At 45.3% G+C, this 27,662-nt stretch overlaps 2 protein-coding genes across 4 annotated transcripts in view; one reads left to right on the top strand and one right to left on the bottom strand.

Moving 5' to 3' along the window:
• Positions 1-12,147: 12,147 nt before the first annotated feature.
• On the bottom strand, positions 12,148-15,262 carry LOC139581741 (copper transport protein ATOX1-like). 2 transcript variants are annotated; one of them, XM_071411829.1, is made up of 4 exons: positions 14,500-15,262; positions 13,118-13,190; positions 12,750-12,906; positions 12,148-12,608 (listed from the first exon to the last, which is right to left on the bottom strand). In XM_071411829.1, the coding sequence occupies exons 1-3, from the start codon at positions 14,506-14,508 to the stop codon at positions 12,779-12,781; spliced, it is 210 nt and encodes a 69-aa protein (XP_071267930.1). In that variant the 5' UTR covers positions 14,509-15,262; the 3' UTR covers positions 12,148-12,608; positions 12,750-12,778. The 2 variants fall into 2 exon arrangements, with proteins under 2 accessions (XP_071267930.1, XP_071267929.1); XM_071411828.1 differs by lacking the exon at positions 14,500-15,262 and adding an exon at positions 13,495-13,622.
• Positions 15,197-27,662, top strand: part of LOC139581740 (proton-coupled amino acid transporter 1-like) — a 68,368-nt gene continuing 55,902 nt past the window's right edge. The window contains exon 1 of one of the 2 annotated variants that reach the window (XM_071411825.1): positions 15,197-15,334. The gene's annotated coding sequence lies outside the window, so the exon portion shown is untranslated. Of the gene's footprint in view, positions 15,424-27,662 lie in introns of both variants that reach the window. The other variant, XM_071411824.1, reaches the window with a different exon arrangement.

The raw sequence follows: 27,662 nt of genomic DNA, 5'->3' as shown, positions 1-27,662 counted from the left end.
AGACGGCACTCAGATAGTCAAATTAGCCGCCATGTTGGAGTCAACAGAAACCAGAAATGACATGATAAATGTTTCCTTACCTTTGATGATCTTCATCAGAATGCACTCCCAGGAATCCCAGGTCCACAATAAATGCTTGATTTGTTCGATAATGTCCGTTATTTATGTCCAATTAACTACTTTTGTTAGAGCGTTTGGTAAACAATTCCAAAGTCACGAAGCGCGTTCCCTAAAAGCTGACGAAATGTCCAAAAGTTCAGTAACAGTCAGTAGAAACATGTCAAACGATGTATTGAATCAATCTTTAGAATGTTGTCAACATAAATCTTGAATAACGTTCCAACCGGAGAATTACATTGACTTCAGATGAGCGATGGAACAGAGCTCCCTCTCATGTGAACGCGCATGGTGAAAGCATGGTCAGGTCATGGCAGACTTGACTAATTCCTCTCTCATTCGGCCCCCCTTCACAGTAGAGGCATCAGACAAAGTTCTACAGACTGTTGACATCTAGTGGAAGCCGTAGGAAGTGAAAACTAATTCATATCTCGCTGTGATTTCAATGGGATCTTGGTTGAAAATCGACCAGCCTAATAATTTCCACTTCCTGTTTGGATTTTTTCTCAGGTTTTTGCCTGCCATATGAGTTCTGTTATACTCACAGACATAATTCAAACAGTTTTAGAAACTTCAGAGTGTTTTCTATCCAATACTAATAATAATATGCATATATTAGCAACTATGACTGAGAAGCAGGCCGTTTACTCTGGGCACCTCTGTGCACCTTTCATCCAAGCTACTCAATACTGCCCCTGCAGCCACAAAAAGTTAAAAAAGGACCTCTTTTGGCAGTATGCAGAGAAGAATACCTATTTTGGCAGTGTGCAGGGAAGAATACCTATTTTGGCAGTATGCAGGGAAGAATATCTATTTTGGCAGTATGCAGGGAAGAATATCTATTTTGGCAGTATATAGGGAAGAATATCTATTTTGGCAGTATATAGGGAAGAATATCTATTTTGGCAGTATGCAGGGAAGAATACCTATTTTGGCAGTATGCAGGGAAGAATATCTATTTTGGCAGTATATAGGGAAGAATATCTATTTTGGCAGTATGCAGGGAAGAATACCTATTTGGCAGTATGCAGGGAAGAATACCTATTTTGGCAGTATGCAGGGAAGAATACCTATTTTGGCAGTATGCAGGGAAGAATACCTATTTTGGCAGTGTGCAGGGAAGAATGTCAGGACCCGGTGCGAGAAACAGTCACTAAATCGGCAGAACCCAGAAGATGAGGCAGACACAGCAGTACTAGAGATGGTGGTTTAATAAAAAATAGATAACTTCCAAAATACAAAGAAAATCCACAAAGTGGTAAAAACAGCAAGGGAAAAAACAAACCTAAAAGACTAATCCAAAATACAAAAGAACAAAACCAGAGAACCTCTGGAAAATCCAACAAGAGAAAAATATATGTTCACAACAAGGCTTGGGCTGGGGCTGGGTGCTAACATACAAACACTGAGCAAGGAACACACAGGGATTAAATACTAACAAGGGAACGACATACAGGTGCAAACAATAATAGAGCAAGGGAAAAACAAAAGGTACAAAAAAGGTGCAATGGGGACATCTAGTGACAAAAAACCAGAACAGTCCTGGCCAAAACCTGACAGAATCCCCCTCCTAGGAACGGCTCCTGACGTTCCTACCAGCCTTCTCAGGGTGGAGGGCCCTGAACTGACGAATGAGGTCAGGGTCCAGTATGTCCTTGGCAGGAACCCAGGAGCGCTCCTCGGGACCATAGCCTTCCCAGTCCACCAGATACTGCCAGGACCGCTGCACCCGGCGGGAGTCCAGTATCCGGTGGACGGTATAAGCCGACTGGCCTCCGATGACACGGGGCGGAGGGGGAGGTCTGCCTGCCGGAATAAGGGGAGAAAAAACAACAGGTTTTAATAAAGAAATGTGAAATGTGGGATTGATTTTAAGGGATCTGGGTAAGTGCAGGCGAAAAGTAACGGGATTGACTCTCCTGGCAATCTTAAAGGGTCCGATGAATCTCTGGGACAGCTTGCGAGACTCCACCCGTAGCGGTAAGTTTTTTGTTGAGAGCCATACTCTCTGGCCGGGGTACAGGGTAGGACCGGGAAGGCGACGTCTGTTGGCTTGTCGTTGGTACTGCTGAGAGGAACGCAGAAGATTAAGACGGGCCTTCTTCCACGTAAGCCGACAGCGTCTGATGAACCTCGAGGCTGAAGGCACTCTGACTTCTGCCTCCTGGTCCGGGAACAATAGAGGAGCATAGCCAAACTGACACTCGTGCGGGGATATACCAGTGGAGGAGGAGCACAAGGTGTTGTGCGCGTACTCAGCCCAAACAATGAAGGATGACCATGTGGATGGGTTGTTGGAAACCATACATCTGAGGGTGGTTTCCAGCTCCTGATTCATCCTCTCAGTTTGGCCGTTGGACTCCGGATGGTACCCTGAAGATAAACTGGCCGTGGCCCCTATGAGTTGGCAGAAGGCCTTCCAAAACCTTGAGGCGAACTGGGGACCTCTGTCGGAAACCATATCTTGCGGGATGCCAAAGACTCGGAACACATGGTTAATCACCAACTCAGCTGTTTCCTTGGCAGAAGGTAATTTGGTCAAGGGAACAAACCTGGCCGCCTTAGAAAACCTGTCGATGATGACTAGGATCGTAGTATTACCATGGGACGGAGGAAGGCCAGTAATAAAGTCCAGCGAGATATGGGACCAGGGTCGGTGGGGAATAGATAAAGGGTGAAGGAGTCCTTGAGGGCGGAGGTGAGAAGATTTGCCCTGGCAGCACACGGAACAGGCCTTGACGAAAGTGGCAACGTCTTCTTTTATGGTGGGCCACCAGAACTTACGCTGGATGAACTCCAAGGTGCGACCTACGCCCGGGTGACAGGTGAGGCGAGAGGAGTGCCCCCACAGAAGGACTTGGGACCTTGCTGCCTTGGGAACAAACAATCGATTAGCAGGACCTCCTCCAGGGCCCGGTTCGATGGCTTGAGCTTGTTTCACGGTATCCTCCACTTGCCACGAGATCGGAGCCACGATCTTAGCGGCAGGAAGAACAGTCATGTCAGTATCTTCTCGAATGGCAGGAGAGTAGACTCGTGACAAGGCATCCGGTTTGAGATTCTTCGACCCGGGTCTATAGGTGAGAATAAACTGGAATCGGCTGAAGAAAAGAGACCATCGAGCTTGTCTGGAGTTCAACCGCTTCGCCTGCTGGATATACTCCAGATTTTTGTGGTCCGTAAGCACTTGAAACGGTTGAGAAGCCCCCTCGAGCCAGTGTCTCCATTCCTTCAATGCCATCTTAACCGCTAGGAGTTCACGATCCCCCACATCGTAATTCCTCTCGGCCGGGGTAAGCCGGTGAGAGAAGAAGGCGCAAGGATGAAGCCTCTTGTCTTCACCCCTCTGAGACAGGACAGCTCCAACACCAACCTCTGATGCGTCTACCTCCACCACAAAAGGTTCATCCGCCGTCGGTAGTGTCAGGATGGGAGCAGAGAGGATGCGCTGCTTGAGTCCTTGGAAGGCCGTCTCAGCTTCTCTTCCCCACAGAAACCTTGTGTTGCCACCCTTGGTTAAAGCTGAGAGAGGGGCTGCCACCGAGCTGAAGTTCTTGATGAACTTGCGGTAGAAGTTAGTGAAGCCCAGGAAACGCTGAACTTCCTTAACGGACTTGGGGGTGGGCCAATCTGCTACCGCCCCTACCTTCTTGGGGTCCATCTGGACTCGACCGGGTTCCACTACAAATCCCAGGAACTGTACTCGAGAGGAATGGAATTCACACTTTTCCGGCTTAACGTACAAATGGCTGTCTAGGAGGCGTTTGAGCACTTGTCTGACATGCTTAGTGTGTTCTTGAAGGGAGCTCGAAAAGATGAGGATGTCATCCAAGTAAACAAACACGAAAATGTTAAGCATATCCCTAAGCACATCGTTTATGAGCGCTTGGAACACAGCCGGGGCGTTGGTCAGGCCGAAGGGCATCACCAAGTATTCGTAGTGACCAGTAGGCGTGTTGAAAGCGGTCTTCCACTCGTCACCGGGTTTGATCCGCACAAGATGGTATGCGTTCCGCAGGTCAAGCTTAGTGAAGACCACTGCTTCCTGGAGCAGCTCAAAGGCTGTGGCCATAAGGGGTAGCGGGTAGCGGTTACGGACGGTTATGGCATTAAGTCCCCGGTAGTCGATGCAAGGACGTAATCCCCCGTCTTTTTTGGCCACAAAGAAAAACCCTGCTCCCGCCGGCGAGGTGGATGGACGCATGAGGCCTGCTGCCAGAGCGTCCTTGATGTAGGTATCCATAGCAGCTCATTCGGGAGGAGATAGGGAAAAGATCCGACCCCTGGGGGGGCAGGTGCCCGGAAACAGGTCGATGGGGCAATCGTAAGGTCTATGGGGTAGTAGTTTGGTGGCCTTCTGTTTGCTAAATACCGGTTTGAGGTCATGGTAACACTCGGGAACTCGGGACAGGTCGATGGATTCTAGAGACTCGGGAGGGGAACTCGGGGAACTTGGGAAGATACAAGTGGCTTGGCACGTAGGACCCCACTGCTTGATAGTGCCCACAGACCAGTCGATGTGAGGGTTATGGCTGTGAAGCCAGGGGTATCCAAGGACGAGAGGGAACTCGGAACACGAGGTCAGATGAAAGTTCATCACTTCCTGGTGTTGGGAAACTGAAAGACGCAAGGGGGTAGTGACACGAGTGACAAGTCCAGATCCCAAAGGGCTTCCATCCAACGTAGTAACCCTTATGGGGTCACTTAGAGGTTCAGAGGGAACGCCATTCTCCTTCGCCCAGACACCATCCATGAAGTTACCTGCGGCTCCAGAGTCTACCAAGGCTTGAAGGGGAAGCTCGTGGTTGTCCCAGGAAAGGGTAACTGGAATGAGCAGGCGGGAGTTGGATGGATGGGAGGAGGTTATGTTTCCCGTTACAGTCCTCCCAGGCCTGCACGGGAGAGTGCGTTTTCCCTGGAGCCCGGGACACGTGGAGAGGAAATGGCCCGGTTTGCCGCAATATAGACAGCATCGCTCCCTCATCCGGCGGTCTCTCTCAGCCTGGGAGATGCGTCCAACCTGCATGGGTTCCGGTGGAGTCAGCGGGGATAAAGGTGGAGACTCGGAGCTGGGACCGATAGGAGCTAGGGTGAGAGATCTACGGTTGAGCTCTCTCTCTCTCAGACGCTGGTCTATGCGTGAAGCCAACTTGATCAGGGACTCGAGGTTGTCCGGTGGTTCCCGAGTGGCCAGTTCATCTTGGATGGTGTCGGAAAGACCCTTCAAAAAGCACACTGTGAGCGCCTCGTCATTCCAGCCACTCGCTGCTGCCACCGTGCGGAACTGGATGGCATAGTCCGTCACGCTGCGCCGACCTTGGCGGAGAGTCAGGAGCTGTTTGGCTGAGTCAGGACCGCTGGTAGGACCTTGAAACACTCGCTTGAATTCTTCAGCAAAGGTAGAGTAGCTGGCACAGCAGGGACTTTGGGCATCCCACACAGCAGTAGCCCAGGCTAGGGCTTTTTCCGACAGCAGGGTGATGATATATGCTATCTTGGACCGGTCGGTGGGAAATGACGAGGGTTGCAGCTCGAAGGAGAGAGAACATTGGGTGAAAAAACCCTTACAACCACTCGGATCACCTGAGAACCGTTGGGGAGGCGGCAGACGAGGTTCAGCCAGGGGGTTAACTGCCACGGGCACTTGAATCTGATGAACTGGAGCAGAAGCGGTTGCAGGAGAAAGTTGATCAGAAATCTGCTTTATGGAAGTCATCATCTCCGACAGAAGTTGAGAATGTCCAGCCATTAAGGCCTCTTGCTGAACCAGAGCAGCTTCGTGACGTTGGACAGTCCCCTCGTGGTGGGACAGCATGGGAAAAAAGTCCTGGGTACTGGCTGCCTCTGGGTTCATTTTAAGGGCTCAGTGTTTCTGTCAGGACCCGGTGCGAGAAACAGTCACTAAATCGGCAGAACCCAGAAGATGAGGCAGACACAGCAGTACTAGAGATGGTGGTTTAATAAAAAATAGATAACTTCCAAAATACAAAGAAAATCCACAAAGTGGTAAAAACAGCAAGGGAAAAAACAAACCTAAAAGACTAATCCAAAATACAAAAGAACAAAACCAGAGAACCTCTGGAAAATCCAACAAGAGAAAAATATATGTTCACAACAAGGCTGGGGCTGGGTGCTAACATACAAACACTGAGCAAGGAACTAAGGAACACACAGGGATTAAATACTAACAAGGGAACGACATACAGGTGCAAACAATAATAGAGCAAGGGAAAAACAAAAGGTACAAAAAAGGTGCAATGGGGACATCTAGTGACAAAAAACCAGAACAGTCCTGGCCAAAACCTGACAGAAGAATACCTATTTTGGCAGTATGCAGGGAAGAATACCTATTTTGGCAGTATGCAGGGAAGAATACCTATTTTGGCAGTATATAGGGAAGAATATCTATTTTGGCAGTATGCAGGGAAGAATACCTATTTGGCAGTGTGCAGGGAAGAATACCTATTTTGGCAGTATGCAGGGAAGAATACCTATTTTGGCAGTATGCAGGGAAGAATACCTATTTTGGCAGTATGCAGGGAAGAATACCTATTTTGGCAGTATGCAGGGAAGAATACCTATTTTGGCAGTATGCAGGGAAGAATACCTATTTTGGCAGTTCTTTCATTCTCCCATTTAACTGACTTTAGAATAACAGCTAGGATGCATAGATGACTTAAAATGACTGCTAAGAACAGTGAAGAACAGCCCTTGAGACTGTCTGACAGGTCCACTAGCTACATTAATATGGTTAATACTAGACATTTTTCATTCTTGAAATGTGACAGTATCTTTTACTACAGCCCAACAGATGAAAATACCTTGCAATTGGCTATAACCGAGGGATGGTTGCCTGCATGGCAGCCGAATAGTCCCTCTGAGTAGTGAAATGCATTCAGACGTAGCCCACTGTTTAAAACTCTGATGACGTGGTGTATGGGAGTACTGAATCACAGCCTGTGCTTGGTGTTCTGGTCTGGCCAGACACTTTTGGCTCACGTCCTGCCTAGCTGACCCGAGGAGATGGAACGGGGTGTCAGGGCCGTAAAGAGGAGTACAGCACATTGTGCGTTTATTTGAATTTCTACAAAAATGTTAATTTGCTGGAATTTTCCCTAAAACGTACAAATTTGAGCATTAAACCGGTCTGTTTATTGTATGAACAAGTGAAAGGGTGCTTTTTATTGTTCTGTTGCCACTGAGAGTGCAGCGCATTGAGATATTGAACCAACCAGCTTTTATGTCTTTCCTCAGGGTCAACGCCAAGTGGGAAGGAAATTAATTTGACAAGACAGAGAGGAACAACCTTGAAACAAACTGGGGTTTGTGATCTGCCCCTCTGACAGTGTATCGTCAATCTGGAGGACGCGGGCAACATCAGAGGTAGATCGTTAGATGGTAGATTGTGTGTGTGAGAGACACACTGTGGATCTGTACTGCCACAGTTAATCTCCCTTTGCATTTAATTAGTGACAATGACAATGGATGAAGTGTTGTATTGTTTATGATCTCATCCCATAACAGATAGCACTGACTCCATTACTGTAGAATTATTACTGTAGAATTATTACTGTAGAATTATTACCGTAGAATGATTTCTTTAAATCACATATCTGCCAGAGAGTCATTAACAATCAAAAACAAGCATTCCTTGATATGAAAATGTATGTTAGACACACTGAAATCAAGACTTTATTTGAAATGACATTGTAAAATTTTCTCAAGAACTGCTTCAACTGTAATGTTCTCATGTCCATGTCCTCAGAATCAGAAACTTTGACGCACCATTCAACTGATACACTATGATTTCTCTTGCCCCTTTCTGTATCTTCCTGCACATTCAATAGACTTTAAATATAACATTTCCCCTCTGCTACAAAGCAGGAGCCTTATGAGTTGTTTCTCCTAGTTCTGCTTTGGGCCTGCCCTGCTTTAATGTCACACAGCCTAGTTCTGCTTGGGCCTGCTCTGCTTTAATGTCACACAGCCTAGTTCTGCTTTGGGCCTGCTCTGCTTTAATGTCACACAGCCTAGTTCTGCTTGGGCCTGCCCTGCTTTAATGTCACACAGCCTAGTTCTGCTTGGGCCTGCTCTGCTTTAATGTCACACAGCCTAGTTCTGCTTTGGGCCTGCCCTGCTTTAATGTCACACAGCCTAGTTCTGCTTTGGGCCTGCTCTGCTTTAATGTCACACAGCCTAGTTCTGCTTTGGGCCTGCCCTGCTTTAATGTCACACAGCCTAGTTCTGCTTTGGGCCTGCTCTGCTTTAATGTCACACAGCCTAGTTCGGCTTTGGGCCTGCCCTGCTTTAATGTCACACAGCCTAGTTCGGCTTTGGGCCTGCCCTGCTTTAATGTCACACAGCCTAGTTCTGCTTTGGGCCTGCCCTGCTTTAATGTCACACAGCCTAGTTCTGCTTTGGGCCTGCCCTGCTTTAATGTCACACAGCCTAGTTCTGCTTTGGGCCTGCCCTGCTTTAATGTCACACAGCCTAGTTCTGCTTTGGGCCTGCTCTGCTTTAATGCCACACAGCCTAGTTCTGCTTTGGGCCTGCCCTGCTTTAATGTCACACAGCCTAGTTCTGCTTTGGGCCTGCCCTGCTTTAATGTCACACAGCCTAGTTCTGCTTTGGGCCTGCTCTGCTTTAATGCCACACAGCCTAGTTCTGCTTTGGGCCTGCCCTGCTTTAATGCCAGACAGATGAAGTCATCACATGGAAGAGGTGTGTCCACGTGGCTTTAAAAGGAGTGTTAATGTTCACTTTTGATGATAAAATCATGCAAAGCTGTACTACATTATTCCGTTTGCTTCAGTCCTGCTTGCAGTGTTCTTAAATCCCCTCAGGATGCTCTAATGTCTTTCAGTCTCAGAATGTGTGTTTAGGCTTTGTTGGCTTCATGTCTCACAAATAAACACATCTTCCATTTTGGGTTCTTCCTAGAGGCTAGTCTTTTTTTATTTGAAGGTCTGATAGGGGTTATGTGTCTGTTATGTTAGTGTCTGCATGATCATGAGAGAAGTATCTCTCTCTGTGTCTGTCTTGTGTCTGTGGTACTCTAAAAGTCTCTATGTCTCTAAATGTCTCTATGTCTCTAAATGTCTCTATGTCTCAAAATATCTCTGTCTCTCTAAATGTCTCTGTGTCTCTAAATGTCTCTGTCTTTGTGTCTCTAAATGTCTTTGTGTCTCTAAATGTCTCTGTGTCTCTAAATGTCTCCATGTCTCTAAATGTCTCTATGTCTCTGTATCTCTAAATGTCTCTATATCTCTAAATGTCTCTGTCTCTGTGTCTCTAAATGTCTATGTGTCTCTAAAGGTCTCTATGTCTCTGTATCTTAATGTCTCTGTGTCTATAAATGTCTCTGTCTCTGTGTCTCTATGTCTTTGTCTCTAAATGTCTATGTTTCTCTAAATGTCTGTCTCTTAATGTCTCTGTCTCTGTGTCTCTATTTCTCTGTTTCTCTAAATGTCTCTATGTCTCTAAATGTCTCTGTATCTGTGTCTCTAAATGTCTCTGTCTCTTAATGTCTCTGTCGCTAAATGTCTCTGTGTCTCTAAATGTCTCTATGTCCTAAATGTCTCTGTCTCTAAATGTTACCCCCCCCCTCCCCTCCAATCTGATCTGTGATCAGTCTCCCTGTTCCATGTTATCAGCAGTACTATCAGTACTGCCCAGAGGAGACATTCAACTTCGGAATGCAAAGAAAATCACTGCTGTGAGCACGCCAAAACAAGCCTGAGCTGTTTTGATGTCCAACATTGCCGCAGGTCCACACAAAATTCGGTATGATTCTTGATATTTGTTTAAAAAGACAGGCCTCACAGAATCCATCAGCAGGTGGGACTAGATTGATGTTGTTTAAAAAGACCATTTACATCAAAATAATGTAAGGGGCAAGATCAGCTTTAATACTGCAGATAGATTGTGGCTTCTATCAATGTAATTGTCCGCATCATTTCCAATCCCCCATATCTACAGTTTTAGTAAATATATGTATTATTCAAAATATAGATATATTTTAAAAAATATATATTTTCCTTCTTTATTATTTTCCCCTAACCTTACCACCCCTCCCCTAATTGGAGTAAACTAATGGACAACAACACTTAGGCTTCTACTTCCTGTTTATAAATACCATACATTTCAGACAACTCATATAAAATATACTATCTTCTGTTCATTTTTTTCTCTCCCAGCCTTCAGCTACCCTCAACCCCTAACGTTTAACTTTGCTTCATTTTGAGCACCTTCAATCATACTATGACATGGTATTTACAGAGGCAAGGCTATTGCTCGGCTGATTAACTAATTACAGAATGTGGCTTTAATATCCGGGTCCGTTGATGGCTGTTTGAAATCAGAGATTAGACACCAAACATTTATTTTAATAATTCCCTTCAAAATGTAGTTTAATCTAATGATGTGGGCAGTGCAGAACGGAAATAACATCTCAACAAGTCTAACCATGTCTGTATACCCACTTTTGCATATTTACTCTCAGCACTCAATATGCTCAATTCTCTGAATTGTGTTTCCTTTGGCAGGGACCACAGGATGTAACAGGAGTATTTCCCTCCCCTCAGGAGGATGACCTCGCTGGTCAACTCAGGACAACGTCCTTTTGTGGAGAGAGGGTGGCTACATCCACAAACCACCATATTCCTTTTATATTATTTGTTAATTATATCCCTTTATATTCCCACTACTTTGACCAGGGCCCATAGGGCACTATATTATATGGGGAATAGGGTTCTATTTGGGATGAATACAGTGCTATTCCAAATCACTGTACAGCACAACAATTGGGCCACTGTGTCTGAAATGACAGTATGTTGGCAGTAGTGTGACGTACTGTCATCAAACTCAAAGCTTTGTTACATCAGGCAGCGGTGTCCCACTCACAAGATGTCATGAATGTGGGCTATTCATTCAACTTTACTACATTGACGTACACATCCGTTTCATTCAAGAGAACAACAGTTCAATGTAGCACTGCAATTAAAGTATATAGCTTCAATTAAAATATAAATCCACAATTATAGTATATAATCTCAATTACAGTATATTATAACTTCAGTCCTAGTCTGTTTTTTTTTAAATGGTGGATGTTTCTCTCTAAATAACCCAACAAATGTACCTGTAATGGCTGACTGACTGCCTACTACTGTGTGTACAAATGACAACATAGGCTAAGTTGATGGCATGAATGTCAGATACCTATGAGGTCCTACTGTATTTGATTCATTATCAGGTACATATAGTTTGTCTTGGATCTTCATCTCTGGCTCGTGCCTTCTCCTTCGTTGCTCTCTTCACTAATCAGACCAGCTCTCAACAGAGGTAGGAGAGCCATTGCCGCACAACTCCTCAATATTCTCTCAGGTAGGCTATGAAATGTCTCAAGTAGCTGACGTGAACACTAAAGGATTTATCACTGCATTAGAGCATTACAGCTCAAATCATTTATCTTTGATGAAAACTGTTGATGTTTGCATGGCAAAAATGTACATGTCATTGTGCAAGACACTGAAGTCTAATTCCATGGAATTGCTGACAGGGATGGCTCCTCCGGTCAAATTAAACCAAGAACTAACACTACCACCCAGTGGCACAACGTGTCACATCAGAATCTGGCAAGACTTTAAAAAAAATGTATTTCACCTTTATTTAACTATACAAGTCAGTTAAGAACAAATCCTTATTTACAATGACGGCCGACTCCGGACGACGCTGGGCCAATTGTGCGCCACCCTATGGGACTCCCAATCACGGCCGAATGTGATACAACCTGGAATCGAACCAGGGACTGTAGTGACGCCTCTTTCACTGAGATGCAATGACTTAGACAGCTGCGCCACTCGGGAGCCCACACTAAAATAATGTTCACGCAATATAGGAAGTTCTAAAACCTGTATGCTGGCCCCTTTTTTTTTTTTTGCATTTGCGCAGTATCTAGTTGGGATAACAGCTTTTTAGTTACACCTTCTATGGAAGGCTGTCCTTTGTATTACAAATAAGAGAACAGGTGACTAGAATCAACTTTTTAATTTTACGTATGGGTAAACATGAACAATATTCAGAGATGAAAGGAAACCTTAATACAGGATGATTGCGCTTTCCCCCCCAACTGTCCAAATCAACGTGAATTACAATAGCTGCTTCATTAAGACAAAACTGACTTCAATCTTACATAATCTAATTTACATAACAGTAGGCCTAACATTAACCCATAGAGGTACATTATCTATTTAATTTTGTCAGCAATCATACTGGATTTTCATAGTGGATGTGTCCCAAACTGTACTCTATTCCGTATATAGTGCCTATATAGTGACTGGGGTCCATATAAATGCATAAATAATAGTGTTTAAATAAAGTGAACAGCGCAAGCTCATTACAGTGATCCATGAAGACACGACAGCAAGACTGTTCTGCAGTCAGAGGGTTCTTTCTTCTCCTTGTCATCCTTCAGATAAGCACCAACCCAACAGCTAACACACAGAAACAAGAACAATTAGGCTAAAAGTAGGTTGCAAATGGTGAGAAGAGGAAAGACATGTAGGGATGGATGGGAAGTTTTGGTCGATATTGAATTGATTGTCACTTAATATATTTAGGCGGTGAGAGTTCACCTGTTCTATAAAGGAAAGAGGATGATTCTTCACTTGGGCCCGATGTAGTTAGCTGCCTTTCCAGTCTTCTTAAGTGTTTCCAGAAGCACGTCCGTGTCCTTGTCAGACTCAATGAAAACCTTCTTGTTGGGGAGGTCGATCTCAAATTGGACACCACCTTAAGCCAACAAATAAGACAGAAAGAGAAAATAAAACAATTTTAACAAGCCAGTCAATATGACAAGTAATCTATATTTGCTGAATTTATAGAAACCAAAGTACACGATTCTCAACAAAGTGTGTGTGGATGCGAGTGCTGTTTAACAACCTCTTCCAGATGTTTCAGAATGCTGGATTTGCTGTGACATTTAGCTATAAGAGACACTCACCCAGTTTATTGAGGACTCGGGTAACTGCACCAGAGCATCCCTCACATGTCATGTCCACAAAGAATTCCTGCTTCTGTGGGAATAATTCACATTCCAGGAGTTATGCATCATTCTCATGTTAGTATGGGACAGCTAATCAGTTAGCAAGCAATGACTAGCTCAGCTATTAGTCTGATTAATCAGGCTGTAATACACAATTAAATGGTATATACAGCCTGAAACTAATGACTGCAAAATCGTGTAAATGTTTCTTACAAGTCAGAATGTGGAATAAAATTACATTTAAATTTACTCTACACCGGTTGTCTGTGCAGCTTATTTTGTTCTTCAGTTGCTTGAAATTTGAGACAAAATATCCACGGGAAAGCATTGTTTACCTGACTTTTTATAAAGCAGCTAGGTATATGTTCGGGTCTGCACCGATATTTCTTGTTGTTGTATTGGATATTCGGTTCTCTCATCAATAGCTGTTGAACCAAGCATGCCATGACAATGAAACACCATGTTTTTCTGTATCAGGGGAGGATGGAGAACATTTGTGTTGTGTTAACTTTTATTTCTTTTAATCGGATTTCAAATCTTCAACAAAAAAATCTTAAAAATAAAAAATTAACTATACTTTCATAGGAAAGTAGTTTAACTGAACCGGTATCTAAGTGTTAGAGACCTCTCTAATACTCAGAAAGCGCAGATTCAAACACCCCTTAACCAGCTCTGAAAGCATTATAAAATGTCAAAATACTTTCGTTGATCACCAAATATGGAGTTCATATGACTATATAATTCTAGAAAACATCTAAATATATATATATATATATATTTTTTAAATGGACAAGCAACCGAAAAACACTCATTACTGCCACGCACAGGTCGGAAATCTACAACAGCTCAATACATTGGAGGTTCCAAATAGGCATTTTTTTTTTCAGTTGCTTGTACATTTTTATGTAGACCTTTTTTCGAAGTACATACCGGCCGTTACGGGGGTAAATTAAGATAGTTGCTCAACGAAACTCCATATTTGGTGATCAACGAACGTATTTTGACATAACGCTTGTAAAGCTGGTGAATGAGAGTTTAAAATCGAAGCTTTCGGTCCCTAACGCCCAGATACTGATTTAGGTAAACTATACTTTCCTGTGGATATTTTGTCTCAAGGACAAACCGCACAGACAACCGGTAGAGTACGTTTAAATATAAATGGTATTAAACATTCTGGCTTGTAAGGAACAATTACACGATTTTGCAGGCATTAGGCAGTTCACCAATTAATTGTCCATTACAACATGATTAATCAGACTAACTAGCTGTGTATAAAGCACTGCAGTCCAATCTCAGCACTATGTAACAATAACAATGTGCGAATTTATTCAATATCTCACGGTCGTCATGTTGCTGTTGAGGTTGAGCGTAAGATCAATGGACTTTCTCCTCTTTCAACGCTTGCACGACGAACTAGCTGCTGAATATGTTGCTGCCTCGCCTTGCTTGCTAGCTAAAGTACATCAATGTTAGGGACCATCGACACGTTGCTAGATATTGGTGAAAGTAACTTTGCATATTTGACTCAATATTTACATGTAGAAAGTTGGTGGGACGAGTGCACAATTATACTGACTAATATCAATATAATTATTTTGCAGAACACTTTCAAATTACATTATTTTGGGAGAAGTCGTTTTTTTTCATAAAAATATTGCTGCAGGTAACTTTTCCAGAGCCCTTAAAACGTCACACCGGAATACGGAAGCTTTGAACATTGTGGAAAAAACATTTTTTAACAAATCTGCTACAAATTAACCAAATATGAGAGACCGCGAAAAATAAACATATCACAATAACGATAGATTATGGCGCGCATTTTCTGATAATAACAACTAGCCCAGCTTGCTCCATGGGACAACACGCAGGGCTCACGCTTGTAGCAACTTGACCAATTCAATGTTTGGGGTGATGTTTCATACCAGACAATCGGCATGATTTCACACTAACGATAATTGACTTAATTTTGATGGAAAGTTAGTTTGCTAACAAGCCAGCTAGCTAGCTACAAAACCAAGCACCCAAAATGCAATCAGCTGATATGCGGCATCTTCCAGATCATGTGACCAAACCCCCTGTGTTTCGGAAGGGGTCTTCAGATAGGTAGCACTAGCAGTTCACTTGTAATTGAACCAGAGATCGCCTCTTCCTCTCACAACCAGTACAATATCGACGGTAGGAAAAATACTGCTTTAGCAAGATATGCCTCTCCAGCTAACTTCTTTGATGTAAATACTACCGAGCCAGGAATCACAGCTTTACAGGTGAATTAACATACAATAATCATGGCAAACTGACTAGCTAATTAGCCAGGATTGGAGCATGCAAAACAAACGGATGTGTTGTCAACTAACATTATCCAGCTGGAGGTGGTGTAGCTGTAATATGTGATCAAACAATGATGTTGTAACTTGATATAGGCTAGTTTGGCTAACGAATACAGCCCCAACAGAACGGTTTCTGATAATGGCTTTGAGACCATTCAAAACAATATTACAGTTTTGAAACTGCAGTAAAAGTGTACTAACTGCAGTCGACTGTGGTATTTTGGACGCAGTTGCAGTTATACTGCACCCTTACTGCAATCTTTTTTCGTAAGGGGGTCATATAGAATTGCTACTATAAAGTGCAGTACCTAGTTAACGTCATACCAAAAGCTTTTTTGTTGTCTGCTAGTAAAATAAGTGGATAGCTGTGGGTAAGTAGCTACAGTAGCTAACTGACAGCTACAGTAGCTAACTGACAGCTACAGTAGTTAACTGACAGCTACAGTAGCTAACTGACAGCTACAGTAGCTAACTGACAGCTACTGTAGCTAACTGACAGCTACAGTAGCTAACTGACAGCTACAGTAGTTAACTGACAGCTACAGTAGCTAACTGACAGCTACTGTGCGAAAGCCCTTTTATTGGTAATTCTGTTAATTGATGATCAGTTGATGTATCCTTATTGTGTCCACATACAGCGCATTCGGAAACTATTCAGACCCCTTGATTTGCCCCCCCACATTTTGTTATGTTTATTTCCCCTCATCAATCTACACACAATACCCCATAATGACAAAGCAAAAACAGGTCTTTAGAAATGTTTACAAATTCATAAAAAAAATAACAGACCTTATTTACATTAGTATTCTGACCCTTTTCTATGAGACTTGAAATTAAGCTCAGGTACATCCTGTTTCCATTGATCATCCTTGAGATGTTTCTATGACTTGATTGGAGTCCACTTGTGGTAAATTCAATTGATTGGACATGATTTGGAAAGGCACACACACACACCTGTCTATATAAGCTCCCACAGTTGACAGTGCATGTCAGAGCAAAAACCAAGCAATGAGGTCGACGGAATTGTCCGTAGAGTTCCGTGACAGGATTGTGTCGAGGCACAGATCTGGGAAAGGGTACCAAAGAATTTCTGCAGCATTGAAGGTCCCCAAGAACACAGTCACAGAACAATGAGACAGATATTTCACTGAATGTATAAATGTGAAGCATCCGGTTGGCGTTTCCACTCACTACCAAATATGGTAATGAGAGGAAGCCCACTGTCAGGCAGTGGGAGAAGATGGAATAAAATGGATTTTGGCTGACATTATGCAAATCTTCCCATCAATTACACATTTGATCTCAATACAGTTCTTTGTTCCCAAAACTAAAATCTGTTATGAACAGAACAGACTAAGTTTTGTAGACTTTACCCTTTACAAAAGTTGTAAAAAATCGTACTGTTTACGAGTGCAAAGGTACATTTAGTTATTGCACATGCGCACTTCACAGATTATGCGTTCCCTAACGGAAATATGTAGATGTATACTAGAACGCGCCAATAGGATATCGCTGGCGCGTGCTTGGCTCTGCCCACCTCCTTGCTTGTTCTGCCCACTATGACTCATTTGTTCCCGTTGGAAACGACAAGCTGTGGTCTATCTTGGCTTAGTTCTAAAAATCTTTGACATTGGCCTCCATCATTCTTAAATGGAGGAAGTTTGGAACCACCAAGCTGGCCACCGGGCCAAACTGAGCAATCGGGGGAGAAGGGCGAAGCGGATGGTCACTCTGAAAGAGCTCCAGAGTTCCTCTGTGGAGATGGAAGAACCTTCCAGAAGGACATCCATCTCTGCAGCACCACCAATCAGACCTTTATGGTAGAGTGGCTAGATGGAAGCCACTCCTCAGTAAAAGGCACATAACAGCCCGCTTGGAGTCTGTCAAAAGCCACCTAAAGACTCTCAGACCATGAGAAACAAGGTTCTCTGGTCAGATGAAACCAAGATTGAACAATTTGGCCTGAATGCCAAATGTCAGTCTTGAGGAAACCTGGCACCATCCCTATGGTGAAGCATGTTGGTGGCAGCATCATGCTGTGGGGATGTTTTTCAGCGGCAGGGAATGGGAGACTAATCAGGATCGAGGGAAAGGTGAACGGAGCAAAGTACAACGAGATCTTTGTTGAAAACCTGCTCAGGACTGGGGCGAAGATTCACCTTCCAACAGGACAACGACCGTAAGCACACAGCCAAGACAACACAGGAGTGGCTTCGGGACTAGTCTCTGAATGTCCTTGAGTTGCCCAGCCAGAGCACGGACTTGAACCCAATCGATCTTCTCTGGAGAGACCTGAAATTAGCTGTTCAGCAACGCTCCCCATCCATCCTGACTGAGCTTGAGAGGATCTGCAGAGAATAATGGGAGAAACTCCCCAAATACAGGTGTGCCAAGCTTGTAGCGTCATACCCAAGAAGACTCAAGTAAAGGGTCTGAATACTTATATAAATGTGATATTTCAGTTTTTTTCTTTTTAGTACATTTGCAAAAAAATCTAATGTTTTTTGCTTTGTCATTATGTGGTATTGTGTGTAGATTAAATATATATTTTTAAATACATACCAATCAATTTTAGAATAAGGCTGTACCGTATCAAAATGTGGAAAAAGTCAAGGGGCCTGAATACTTTCCGAATGCACTGTAAATGAGTAATGATGTCTGACATCACTGTGCCAGGTTCTTCAACATTTTAGGCTAATCCAATAATGTTTATATTCAGATGTAAAGTAAGGGTTAGTGGCCATGCAGTTTTCACACAATGTACAGGTAACTGCTAAAATAAAGGTTGTTTGTCCGTCACCAGATCTCAACTAAGGCTAGGCGATATATATGGAATTCATGTTTTTTGGAGCTATATTCCAAATGCCTGTATCACAATAATCAAGTTGTTTCTTTTTTTTGGTCTCGTCTCCTTCACTCCTGCTGTGCTGTGTGCACCTTGCCATTTTACACCAGAGATCTGTATATAATGACGAGATGCCTCCGTCCTAACAATGGGAGTCGTTGTCACGAAAGTGGGAAGGCAGACGACAACCTTAGGTCCACATTTAGCCCATAGAAAGGCATTGGTCTTATTTTGAGAGATTTTGGCCAGAGTGAAACCTCTCGCTTTGCCTCTTCCTCTCTGTTTTACACACACACACACACACACACACACACACACACACACCAAAACCCCTCCCCCTGCCACTCAAAATAAAATATATGTTTTTGCAACATGCTTAATAAACCAACAGGTGTAGACTAACAGTGAAATGCTTACTTAAGGGTCCTTTTACAATGCAGAGAGAGAAATAAATGCAGCGAAATAAGTAATAGAAAAATAATAATACGAGGAAATAAGTACACAATGAGTATTTTTATTTAACCAGGTAGGCTAGTTGAGAACAAGTTCTCATTTACAACTGCAACCTGGCCAAGATAAAGCAAAGCAGTTCGACACATACAACAACACAGAGTTACACATGGAATAAACAAACATACAGTCAATAATACAGTAGAAAAAAAGTATATATACAGTGTGTGCAAATGAGGTAAGATAAGGGAGATAAGGCAATAAAATAAGCCATAGTGGTGAGGTAATTATGATATAGCAATTAAACACTGGAGTGATAGATGTGCAGAAGATTACTGTGCAAGTAGAGATACTGGGGTGCAAAGGAGCTAAATAAATACAGTATGGGGATGAGGTAGTTGGATGGGCTATGTACAGGTGCAATGATCTGTGAGATGCTCTGACAGCTGGTGCTTGAAGTTAGTGAGGGAGATAAGAGTCTCCAGCTTCAGCGATTTTTGCAATTCGTTCCAGTCATTGGCAGCAGAGAACTGGAAGGAAAGGCGGCCAAAGGTAGAATTGGCTTTGGGGGTGACCAGTGAGATATACCTGCTGGAGCGCATGCTGCAGGTGGGTGCTGCTATGGTGACCAGTGAACTGAGATAAGGCGGGGCTTTACCTAGCAAAGACTTGTAGATGACCTGGAGCCAGTGGGTTTGGCGACGAGTATGAAGCGAGGGCCAGCCAACGAGAGCGTACAGGTCGCAGTGGTGGGTAGTATATGGGGCTTTGGTGACAAAACGGCTGGCACTGTGATAGATTGCATCCAATTTGTTGAGTAGAGTGTTGGAGGCTATTTTATGAATGACATCGCCAAAGTCGAGGATCGGTAGGATAGTCAGTTTTACGAGGGTATGTTTTGCAGCATGAGTGAAGAATGCTTTGATGCGAAATAGGAAGCCGATTCTAGATTTAATTTTGGATTGGAGATGCTTAATGTGGGTCTGGAAGGAGAGTTTACAGTCTAACCAGACACCTAGGTATTTGTAGTTGTCCACATATTCTAAGTCAGAACCGTCCAGAGTAGTGATGCTGGGCAGGCGGGCAGGTGCAGGCAGCGATCGGTTTAAGAGCATGCATTTAGTTTTACTACAATTTAAGAGCCGTTGGAGACCACGGAAGGAGTGTTGTATGGAGAGTCGGCCCAATAATTGAACCCTGTGGCACCCCCATAGAGACTGCCAGAGGTCCGGACAACAGGCCCTCCAATTTGACACACTGAACTCTGCCTGAGAAGTAGTTGGTGAACCAGGCGAGGCAGTCTTTTGAGAAACCAAAAGTCTGTTTAGTCTGCCGATAAGAATGTGGTGATTGACAGAGTCGAAAGCCTTGGCCAGGTCGATGAATACGGCTGCACAGTATTGTCTCTTATCGATGGCAGTTATGATATCGTTTAGGACCTTGAGCGTGGCTGAGGTGCACCCATGACCAGCTCGGAAGCCAGATTGCATAGCGGAGAAGGTCTGTTTGTTAACTTGGCTTTCGAAGACCTTAGAAAGGCAGGGTAGGATCGATATAGGTCTGTAGCAGTTTGGGTCTAGAATGTCTCCCCCTTTGAAAAGGGGGATGACCGCGGCAGCTTTCCAATCTTTGGGGATCTCAGATGATACGAAAGCGAGGTTGAACAGGCTAGTAATAGGGGTTGCAACAATTTCAGCAGTTAATTTTAGAAAGAGAGGGTCCAGATTGTCTAGCCCGGCGGATTTGTAGGGGTCCAGATTTTCCAGCTCTTTCAGAACATCAGCTGTCTGGATTTGGGTGAAGGAGAAATGGGGGAGGCTTGGGCGAGTTGCTGTGGGGGGTGCAGGGCAGTTGACCGGGGTAGGGGTAGCCAGGTGGAAGGCATGGCCAGCCGTAGAGAAACGCCTATTGAAATTCTCAATTATCGTGGATGTTTTGGTGGTGACAGTATTTCCTAGCCTCAGTGCAGTGGGCAGCTGGGAGGAGGTGCTCTTGTTCTCCATGGACTTTACAGTGTCCCAGAACTTTTTGGAGTTTGTGCTACAGGATGCAAATTTCTGTTTGAAAAATTTAGCCTTATCTTTCCTAACTGCTTGTGTATATTGGTTCCTAACTTCCCTGAAAAGTTGCATATCACGGGAGCTATTTGTTGCTAATGCAGTACGCCACAGGATGTTTTTGTGCTGGTCAAGGGCAGTCGGGTCTGGAGTGAACCAAGGGCTATATCTGTTCCTGGTTCTACATTTTTTGAAAGGGGCATGCTTATTTAAGATGGTGAGGAAGGCACTTTTAAAGAATAACCAGGCATCCTCTACTGACGGGATGAGGTCAATATCCTTCCAGGATACCCGGGCCAGGTCGATTAGAAAGGCCTGCTTGCTGAAGTGTTTTAGGGAGCGTTTGACAGTGATGAGGGGTGGTCGTTTGACCGCAGACCCAATACGGATGCAGGCAAAGAGGCAGTGATCGCTGAGATCTTGGTTGAAGACAGCAGAGGTGTATTTGGAGGGAAAGTTGGTTAGGATGATATCTATGAGGGTGCCCGTGTTTACGGATTTGGGGTTGTACCTGGTAGGTTCATTGATAATTTGTTTGAGATTGATGGCATCAAGCTTAGATTGTAGAATGGCCGGGGTATTAAGCATGTCCCAGTTTAGGTCACCTAGCAGCACGAGCTCTGAAGATGGATGGGAGGCAATCAATTCAAATATGGTGTCCAGGGCACAGCTGGGGGCAGAAAGTTTTCTATAGCAAGCGGCAACGGTGAGAGACTTGTTTCTGGAAAGGTGGATTGCTAGAAGTAGATGCTCGAATTGTTTGGGCACAGACCTGGATAGTATGACAGAACTCTGCAGGCTATCTCTTCAGTAGATTGCCACTCCGCCCCCTTTGGCAGTTCTATCTTGTCGGGAAATGTTAAAGTTAGGGATGTAAATTTCTGGGTTTTTGGTGGTCTTCCTACGCCTGGATTCTGACACGGCTAGGACATCCGGGTTGGCAGAGTGTGCTAAGGCAGTGAATAAAACAAACTTAGGGAGTAGGTTTCTAATGTTAACATGCATGAAACCAAGGCTTTTACGGGTACAAAAGTCAACAAGTGAGAGCGCCTGGGGAATGGGAGTGGAGCTAGGCACTGCTGGGCCTGGATTAACTTCTACATCATCAGAGGAACAGAGGAGGAGTAGGATAAGGGTACGGCTAAAGGCTATAAGAACTGGTCGTCTAGTACGTTCAGAACAGAGAGTAAAAGGAACAGGTTTCTGGGTGCGATAAAATAGATTCAAGGCATAATGTACAGACAAAGGTATGGTAGGATGTGAATACAGTGGAGGTAAACCTAGGCATAGAGTGACGATGAGAGAGATATTGTCTCTAGAAACATCATTTAAACCAGATGATGTCACCGCATGTGTGGGAGGTGGAAGTGAAGGGTTAGCTAAGGCATATTGAACAGGGCTAGAGGCTCTACAGTGAAATAAGACAATAATCACTAACCAGAACAGCAATGGACAAAGCATATTGACATTAGGGAGAGGCATGCGTAGCCGAGTGATCATAGGGGTCCAAGTGAGTAGTTAAGCTGGCTGGAGACACGGCGATTCAGACAGCTAGCGGGCCAGGTCTAGCAAGCTAGCAGAAGGGCCTTAGAGGTACGTCGCGACGTAAGAAGTCTGTTGTAGTCTCCTTGTGCGGAGCCTCCTCGTGCAGACCAGCATTGATGGATTAGTAGGGTTCCATGTAGTAAAGGTACCCAGTCCAATTGGCAAAATGGGTATAGTTGCCCAAGAAATTGGCCAATGGACCTATTCAGCTAACAGTCCGATATGCTCTAGCAAGCTAGTGGACCGCGGCTAGCAGATGGGCATTCGGAGGACATCGGGACGGAGGGGCCTGTTGCAAAAAGAACCCTCGGGCAGATTACATCAGTAGTCCAGTCGTGATGGATTAGCAGGACTTCGTGTAGTACAACGGTTTGATTTGTTTGATCGTAGCTAGCTACATAGCCGTCTTTGTATCAAAGATAATTGTGTAGTTTAGAGCGATTTTCTAGGTTAGCTAGCCAGCTATTTTCGTCCTTTTAACGTAACGTAACGTAACGTAATCAACACTGCTAGCTAGCCAGCTAGCCACCGAATAGCAGCACTGTAGAAACTATTACATTCAACGGAACAACGGAACGACTTGATTAGCGTAGTGTTAGCTAGCTACATAGTTGTCTTTGCTGTCTTTGTATCTAAGATAACTGTGGAGTCTAGAGTAATTTCGGTTTTCTAGGTTAGCTTTTTCTAGGTTAGCTTTTTCTAGGTTAGCGATTTTCTAGGTTAGCTAGCCAGCTATTTCCGTCCTTTTAACGTAACGTAATCAACACTGCTAGCTAGCCAGCTAGCCACCGAATAGCAGCACTGTAGAAACTATTACATTCAACGGAACAACGGAACGACTTGATTAGTGTAGTGTTAGCTAGCTACATAGTTGTCTTTGCTGTCTTTGTATCTAAGATAGCTGTGGAGTCTAGAGTAATTTCGGTTAGCTAGCCAGCTATTTTCGTCCGCTGCGCTGCCGTTCTCCTACCTAGTCAACACTGCTAGTCAACACTGCCAACACTGCTAGCTAGCCAACTTCTACCGAATAGCAGCACTGTAGAAACTATTACATTACAACGGAACGATTTGATTAGTGTAGTGTTAGCTAGCTAGTGTTAGCTAGCTACATAGTTGTCTTTGCTGTCCTTGTTCTAAGACAATTGTGTAGTTTAGACTAATTATCTAGCCAGTTACCTGGCCAGCTACACTTTCAAACAAAGTCAACAACGCAGCCACTGCTAGCTAGCCTACTTCAGCAGTACTGTATCATTTTAATAATTTTAGTCAATAAGATTTTTGCAACGTAAGCTTAACTTTCTGAACATTCGAGACGTGTAGTCCACTTGTCATTCCAATCTCCTTTGCATTAGCGTAGCCTCTTCTGTAGCCTGTCAACTATGTGTCTGTCCATCCCTGTTCTCTCCTCTCTGCACAGACCATACAAACGCTTCACACCGCGTGGCCGCGGCCACCCTAACCTGGTGGTCCCAGCGCGCACGACCCACGTGGAGTTCCAGGTCTCCGGTAGCCTCTGGAACTGCCGATCTGCGGCCAACAAGGCAGAGTTCATCTCAGCCTATGCTTCCCTCCAGTCCCTCGACTTCTTGGCACTGACGGAAACATGGATCACCACAGATAACACTGCTACTCCTACTGCTCTCTCTTCGTCCGCCCACGTGTTCTCGCACACCCCGAGAGCTTCTGGTCAGCGGGGTGGTGGCACCGGGATCCTCATCTCTCCCAAGTGGTCATTCTCTCTTTCTCCCCTTACCCATCTGTCTATCGCCTCCTTTGAATTCCATGCTGTCACAGTTACCAGCCCTTTCAAGCTTTACATCCTTATCATTTATCGCCCTCCAGGTTCCCTCGGAGAGTTCATCAATTAGCTTGATGCCTTGATAAGCTCCTTTCCTGAGGACGGCTCACCTCTCACAGTTCTGGGCGACTTTAACCTCCCCACGTCTACCTTTGACTCATTCCTCTCTGCCTCCTTCTTTCCACTCCTCTCCTCTTTTGACCTCACCCTCTCACCTTCCCCCCCTACTCACAAGGCAGGCAATACGCTTGACCTCATCTTTACTAGATGCTGTTCTTCCACTAACCTCATTGCAACTCCCCTCCAAGTCTCCGACCACTACCTTGTATCCTTTTCCCTCTCGCTCTCATCCAACACTTCCCACACTGCCCCTACTCGGATGGTATCGCGCCGTCCCAACCTTCGCTCTCTCTCCCCCGCTACTCTCTCCTCTTCCATCCTATCATCTCTTCCCTCTGCTCAAACCTTCTCCAACCTATCTCCTGATTCTGCCTCCTCAACCCTCCTCTCCTCCCTTTCTGCATCCTTTGACTCTCTATGTCCCCTATCCTCCAGACCGGCTCGGTCCTCCCCTCCCGCTCCGTGGCTCGACGGCTCATTGCGAGCTCACAGAACAGGGCTCCGGGCAGCCGAGCGGAAATGGAGGAAAACTCGCCTCCCTGCGGACCTGGCATCCTTTCACTCCCTCCTCTCTACATTTTCCTCTTCTGTCTCTGCTGCTAAAGCCACTTTCTACCACTCTAAATTCCAAGCATCTGCCTCTAACCCTAGGAAGCTCTTTGCCACCTTCTCCTCCCTCCTGAATCCTCCCCCCCCCCCCCCCCCCTCCCTCTCTGCAGATGACTTCGTCAACCATTTTGAAAAGAAGGTCGACGACATCCGATCCTCGTTTGCTAAGTCAAACGACACCGCTGGTTCTGCTCACACTGCCCTACCCTGTGCTCTGACCTCTTTCTCCCCTCTCTCTCCAGATGAAATCTCGCGTCTTGTGACGGCCGGCCGCCCAACAACCTGCCCGCTTGACCCTATCCCCTCCTCTCTTCTCCAGACCATTTCCGGAGACCTTCTCCCTTACCTCACCTCGCTCATCAACTCATCCCTGACCGCTGGTTACGTCCCTTCCGTCTTCAAGAGAGCGAGAGTTGCACCCCTTCTGAAAAAACCTACACTCGATCCCTCCGATGTCAACAACTACAGACCAGTATCCCTTCTTTCTTTTCTCTCCAAAACTCTTGAACGTGCCGTCCTTGGCCAGCTCTCCTGCTATCTCTCTCAGAATGACCTTCTTGATCCAAATCAGTCAGGTTTCAAGACTAGTCATTCAACTGAGACTGCTCTTCTCTGTATCACGGAGGCGCTCCGCACTGCTAAAGCTAACTCTCTCTCCTCTGCTCTCATCCTTCTAGACCTATCGGCTGCCTTCGATACTGTGAACCATCAGATCCTCCTCTCCACCCTCTCCGAGTTGGGCATCTCCGGCGCGGCCCACGCTTGGATTGCGTCCTACCTGACAGGTCGCTCCTACCAGGTGGCGTGGCGAGAATCTGTCTCCTCACCACGTGCTCTCACCACTGGTGTCCCCCAGGGCTCTGTTCTAGGCCCTCTCCTATTCTCGCTATACACCAAGTCACTTGGCTCTGTCATAACCTCACATGGTCTCTCCTATCATTGCTATGCAGACGACACACAATTAATCTTCTCCTTTCCCCCTTCTGATGACCAGGTGGCGAATCGCATCTCTGCATGTCTGGCAGACATATCAGTGTGGATGACGGATCACCACCTCAAGCTGAACCTCGGCAAGACGGAGCTGCTCTTCCTCCCGGGGAAGGACTGCCCGTTCCATGATCTCGCCATCACGGTTGACAACTCCATTGTGTCCTCCTCCCAGAGCGCTAAGAACCTTGGCGTGATCCTGGACAACACCCTGTCGTTCTCAACTAACATCAAGGCGGTGGCCCGTTCCTGTAGGTTCATGCTCTACAACATCCGCAGAGTACGACCCTGCCTCACACAGGAAGCGGCGCAGGTCCTAATCCAGGCACTTGTCATCTCCCGTCTGGATTACTGCAACTCGCTGTTGGCTGGGCTCCCTGCCTGTGCCATTAAACCCCTACAACTCATCCAGAACGCCGCAGCCCGTCTGGTGTTCAACCTTCCCAAGTTCTCTCACGTCACCCCGCTCCTCCGCTCTCTCCACTGGCTTCCAGTTGAAGCTCGCATCCGCTACAAGACCATGGTGCTTGCCTACGGAGCTGTGAGGGGAACGGCACCTCAGTACCTTCAGGCTCTGATCAGGCCCTACACCCAAACAAGGGCACTGCGTTCATCCACCTCTGGCCTGCTCGCCTCCCTACCACTGAGGAAGTACAGTTCCCGCTCAGCCCAGTCAAAACTGTTCGCTGCTCTGGCCCCCCAATGGTGGAACAAACTCCCTCACGACGCCAGGACAGCGGAGTCAATCACCACCTTCCGGAGACACCTGAAACCCCACCTCTTTAAGGAATACCTAGGATAGGATAAAGTAATCCTTCTGACCCCCCCCCTTAAAAGATTTAGATGCACTATTGTAAAGTGGCTGTTCCACTGGATGTCATAAGGTGAATGCACCAATTTGTAAGTCGCTCTGGATAAGAGCGTCTGCTAAATGACTTAAATGTAAATGTAAATGTGTAGTAAAAGGGGTCCAGGCCAATTGGCAAAATAGGTATTGGAGCCCAAGGAGTGGCTAACAGTAAGTAAGTAGTAAGGATAACTTGGCTGTATACACAGGGTACCAGTACCGAGTCGACGTGCAGGGGTATGAGGTAATAACTTGGCTGTATACATGGGGTACCAGTACCGAGTCGACGTGCAGGGGTACAAGGTAATAATGTGGCTGCATACACGGGGTACCAGTACCGAGTCGACGTGCAGGGGTATGAGGTAATAACTTGGCTGTATACACGGGGTACCAGTACCGAGTCGATGTGCAGGGGTACGAGGTAATTGAGCTAGATATGTACATATAGGTAGGGGTAAAGTAACTAGGCAACAGGATAGATAGTAAACAGTAACGCCAGCGTATGTTGAGTTAAAAGAGTAAAGGTGTTTACAGTCAAAACGCAATAAGGGCCAACGGAGCGTAGCACAGTGTTGCAATGTCGTTTTTCGTCACAAAAGGGTGTGGCTCCTTGTAATACGCGCCGTCTTTGGACGTATCATTCCTTGCGAATACTGAGGGGCAGTTTTATTTAATTTTTTTCAACGGAAGTCCCGCCGCTGTGTCTGTATCACATTTTTTCCGGTATCCCTTCTGCTATAAACACAGCAGAGATGGACGTTCTGCTACTACTGGTATAAACACAGCAGAGATGGACGTTCTGCTACTTCTGGTATAAACACAGCAGAGATGGACGTTCTGCTACTACTGGTATAAACACAGCAGAGATGGACGTTCTGCTACTACTGGTATAAACACAGCAGAGATGGACGTTCTGCT

Source organism: Salvelinus alpinus, chromosome 7, assembly GCF_045679555.1.
Source record: "Salvelinus alpinus chromosome 7, SLU_Salpinus.1, whole genome shotgun sequence".
Lineage (NCBI taxonomy): Eukaryota > Metazoa > Chordata > Actinopteri > Salmoniformes > Salmonidae > Salvelinus > Salvelinus alpinus.
Note: the sequence above shows the minus strand (reverse complement) of the source record. Positions and strands in the feature narration are given on the sequence as shown.

Bases quoted from the DNA above. Each gene is read 5' to 3' on its own strand.
- LOC139581741 (XM_071411828.1), bottom strand. From the start codon at position 13,605: ATGGCATGCTTGGTTCAACAGCTATTGATGAGAGAACCGAATATCCAA. The intron at 13,191-13,494 runs GTAAACAATGCT...TTATTCCCACAG, and splicing joins GCTGCTTTATAAAAAGTCAG to AAGCAGGAATTCTTTGTGGA. The intron at 12,907-13,117 runs GTGAGTGTCTCT...TGTTGGCTTAAG, and splicing joins CCGAGTCCTCAATAAACTGG to GTGGTGTCCAATTTGAGATC.